The following is a 4,584-nucleotide window of genomic DNA, read 5'->3' as shown; positions in this document are numbered from 1 at the left end:
AGAGAGAGAGAGAGAGAGAGAGAGAGAGAGAGAGAGCGCGAGCAAATGCACTCTAAAGCCTTTGGACACAATGTCCTTCCTCCCATATCATGTTCATCCAGTAGCCGACAGGAGTTCTTCCATTACCAACCCAGACTCACTGGAAAAACGTGCCTGTTGTGACATTTCTGCTAAATGATATTACATTGCTTCTTGCACATTTCGCAACATTTTCAAAGTGAAATATCACATAAGAGTGATGCTACAAGTGTGATCAGTTTTATCTGAAACAGATGAATGTGAAGGTGGCAATGTTTTATTACATTGGTTGCTGTACATAGGCTATTGTGGCAGTTTGGGAATTAAATGTCTGATCAGTGGCACAAAATGCTCTATCGCATTTGTACCACCTACAAACAAAACAAAAGCAAACATGAGATTTGAAATGTTTGAAATGTAAAACATTAAATATTTTAGCTTGCTTCTACATATGTGGGATCTCTCTTATTCAGCATTGTGACTCCTGTTTCACAGAACTCATGCAAGCACTTACTAGGTGAGCTGCCAAGCAAGTTTACTACATCAGAAAAGCCATAAATATGGAGCTGGTTATGTGATGCAAATGCCAAAATATATTAGGGAAATGTGTTTTAAGTTCATAACATAGAATTCTGCAATTGAAACTGGAAACTGCAGTGAATTGTATGTATATTTACGGTTTTGGAGGCAAGGTTTTTTTGTTTTTTGTTTTTTTTCAATGAGCTTATGTTGTCCATTACACTCCAAAATAAATAGGATTGTGCACACATTCTCCCCAGTTAAACCCAGATTTGCACCTCTTCCATAAAGACCCACTCTTTTAGACCCATCTAAAGCTAGAAGAAGCTGTACTGTGTGTGAAGAACGTCAATACCAGCACTCTCTAAAGGTCAGCGGCAGTCGTTATCATCTGAACGTGTTGACACTGATAATGATAAACAATTTGAGGTGAACGCACAACAAACAGGGAGATTCTTTGTGTCTGAGCCACTGAGAGTTAGCCAGAGCTTTGAACCATTAACTAAAGTCCACTGAGATCCTAAAACGTCTAATCTAAATAACCTTGTTTATCAAGGTTGCTGTGAGAAAAAGGCACACAAGACTATGGATTTACACTAATGTACTCCCTCAATATACAGTACAGGACAATCACTAGTTGGGCTCAGATGATTCTTACAAAGCCTCAGGCTGACAGAGACTAACATGTGTTATAACAAGCCAACAGTGACTAAATCTAGTCATCATTTCAAATAAATGCATTAGCATTACCATTCTCACGCAGAACTGCAGAAGAGGCAGTGAAAAGAGTTGAAGACAATATAAAACTGCAATCGCAACATTTAACTTTCATGATTGTGGCATATTTCTGGGTAAAATAAAATCATCTGCTAGAAAAAAAGGGGTAGACTTAGTGAACATGGGCTATGGTGTTATTGTTAGGTTATTGCAAAAGTAAATATTTAAAAAAAAAATGAAAAACAATATTTAGCTACAGAAATGTAGGGTGGGACTCAGTGATCAGGAATAGTCTAGGATGTAATTGATTAATTTTATTACACTGTTATTATACTGTTATTACATTAGAAATCTAATTTTTTAAATTTTCAATTAGTGAAATGTTCAGCTAGAAAAATATGTTATTCATATGTTATTACATAGTTATTATCAAACTTGATTATAAAACTTTCCCCCCACTAGAATATCATGCACTCATGAATTGTGCAAAATGACGGACAGGTGTAAACAGAAGGCAGTTTTGGCTTTGTTTTTCTGGGGTTTTGCATTGTATGTCATCAGGTCATTTGGATTTCATGTTGATCCTATTTCAGGGTTTTGGCACAAGTTTTTTGCTTTTACCTCTGCCTCCGGAGGGCACTGTTGCCACATCACCAATGCCAGGAATACTCATGCTGAGGCCAGTGTTCACTAGATGCCCTTCAGTGGGCTTCAGTCGCCAATTCAAGCCAAGCAGATTAAGAGCTGTGAGGGAAGGAAAGAGAGAATTTAAAAAATAGAACATGACACTACATTACACCTCCCAACCACTTTATGTATACACGGATGACACGTCCTGACAGCCGAGAGCCTGCGACACCCATACAACTATAACTCTTGCTGACAGAGACTTTAGCATAGACTTTAGCATACAAATACACTCATTATAGCCAATGACACTTTGACTACAGTCTGTGATTTGTTTGGGCTCTGTGCCCAGACAGGTTTAGTTGGACCAGGTTTAATCCAAACTGCTACAGGAATACTAAACTTGCTGTAGATATAAATATGTCATACAGAAGCTGGTGGCACATTAGCAACACAAAATGTCAAATGCAACACAATACAATAACAGGAAGGAAGTGACACTTATCTTCATTCTGCATAAGGTGTGAGAAGACAAGAAAATTGTCTTAAATAATAAACTGAAGACAGCGTAAAGTTGGTGGTAGATGCCAAATATTCTGAATACTTTCTTGTTTGTGTGTGTGTCTGTGCTAGAGAAAATTTTGGCTAGCCGCCTGCTTCTCTCCGCACCCCATATGCACTATAATCAGTGCTTCAGCGCTTCCAAGACTTTGTAGAGACTGATTAGCTCCAATGGAGATCACTTGATATGCAATATTCAAATATGTCAAGTCGTGTTTAAGAAATATGATAATGATCAGAAAAAGTTAGTTTTGTGATGTGCTGGTGGAAATTACGAACGAGATGCCCCAAGGGAAAACAAGTACAGCCATACACACACACACACACACACACACACAATATTGCGGGAAAACGCTGACGTTCGCAGTATCAACCATAACACCTCACCTCCGCCCCCTAGTTATTCTATCCCTCCCTAAATCTCATCCATGCAAAATCAATGCCAACTCAGTCTTTCCCTGCCTCCTGACATCTGAGGGCGCATTATCACTCTCATGTAGAGGGGTTAAAAGAAAAAGCTGACTCCTTCAGGCTGTTAGCAGCTCTGATGTCAGCAGCTCATTGTCCCACACGCATTATTCCTCATCTTATCTCTCTATACTCTAATCAGCCTTATCTCTTGCTTGTTCATTGTTCTTTTCACCATTCTCGTTTCCTTCATCCTTCCTGCTTTTTATTCGTCCATTTCATTGCAGTGCTCACTGACAAAGATGGTCTGTTATGACCTGAGACATCTTGTCACACTAAGCCGAGCTGTGGAGAAACTCTTAATATATTTTTTTCCTCCCATCTATTGTATCCAAAGCTGATATTGCAACACATAAGTGCAAATATTTCATTATATTTTATTATGTTTTACCAGTGACACATTTTTTTGGAGGGTTTGAACTGCAAGAAACTAAAGATCCTGTTAAAGTAAAAAGATAAAAGGATACAAAAAAAGTCATACATTTCCAAGATTGGAGTATGTTATACAAAATAAATACTTCTATGTCTTTCTACTTCAAAATTTCACATGCAATTCAACGTGCTACTTGCCATTTCTTTATTATAGTTTGTGAAATGTACTACCAAAAGTTGTTTCAAAGGCAATCCTACATCATTTTTTTCAGTGTAATTAAAATAAAATATAAATAATAAAATACAATAAAAAGGAGACTTTTTTCTTACAATATTGCAATGTGACTATATCTCAAAATATTACTTTATATTCTGCAATGTGACTTCATATCTCACAACATGACATTGTGACTTCCATGTGAAACAGATGTATGTTTTCCCCTTATAATAGCGAGTTGCATTCATGGCTCAGGTGATCAGCCACAAAAATATGTTTGTGGAGTTCTTTTTAAGCAAGATTCCAGTGTCCAGGTCGTATACTTACAGGGCAGCAAGTACAGGTGAACAACAGCTATTGAAATGAAATGCTAATGGATTGCTCTCCTCACATTTATTAAACCTTTTTGAATTCAATCACAAAAGAAAAAAATCACTCAACTCATAAATACCTTGAGATGCTTTTAATTGGGTTTATATAATCCTTAAATAGTGTGTGGTAATATGCTCAAATCACACACAGACTTAAACACGCGAATCACAGCAATGGTAACAATTCAATTTTATTTATTTTCAGTAATTGCATCAATAACCATTGTATTTGCTCGTTTTGTTGTGCCACTACTGACACAAGACAGCAAAAAAAATTGGCAAATATCATTTTTTTCAGTGTAATTAAAATAAAATATAAATAATAAAATACAATAAAAAGGAGACTTTTTTCTTACAATATTGCAATGTGACTATATCTCAAAATATTACTTTATATTCTGCAATGTGACTTCATATCTCACAACATGACATTGTGACTTCCATGTGAAACAGATGTATGTTTTTCCTTATAATAGAGCGTTATCATGGCTCAGGTACACTGTACACCCTAATGGTCAAAGTAATTAAAGGGGTCACTGGATGCGACATGCACTTTTACAAGCTATTTGAACTGAAATATGTGTTGGCAGTGTGTGTACACAACCACCCTATAATGATAACAATCCACCCAGTGTTTTTTTTAATCTACTAAAATCTTTATCCCTTTCTCAAATCGAGCCGATCTCAGATGCCTGTCTGTGTGACATCACAAAA

The 4,584-nt window shown here is 36.7% G+C and overlaps 1 protein-coding gene across 1 annotated transcript in view; it reads right to left on the bottom strand.

The window, feature by feature from the left end:
- The window catches only part of LOC107667428 (teneurin-2-like), a 113,945-nt gene that overhangs the window by 44,013 nt on the left and 65,348 nt on the right, over positions 1 to 4,584 (bottom strand). Inside the window, exon 4 of the mRNA XM_016459097.1 lies at positions 1,876 to 1,998. Coding sequence (XP_016314583.1) covers positions 1,876 to 1,998 — 123 coding nt within the window. The remainder of the gene's footprint in view (positions 1 to 1,875; positions 1,999 to 4,584) is intronic.

This window comes from Sinocyclocheilus anshuiensis, unplaced genomic scaffold (assembly GCF_001515605.1).
Source record: "Sinocyclocheilus anshuiensis isolate Anshui unplaced genomic scaffold, SAMN03320099.WGS_v1.1 scaffold1389, whole genome shotgun sequence".
Classification (NCBI taxonomy): Eukaryota; Metazoa; Chordata; class Actinopteri; order Cypriniformes; family Cyprinidae; genus Sinocyclocheilus; species Sinocyclocheilus anshuiensis.
Note: the sequence above shows the minus strand (reverse complement) of the source record. Positions and strands in the feature narration are given on the sequence as shown.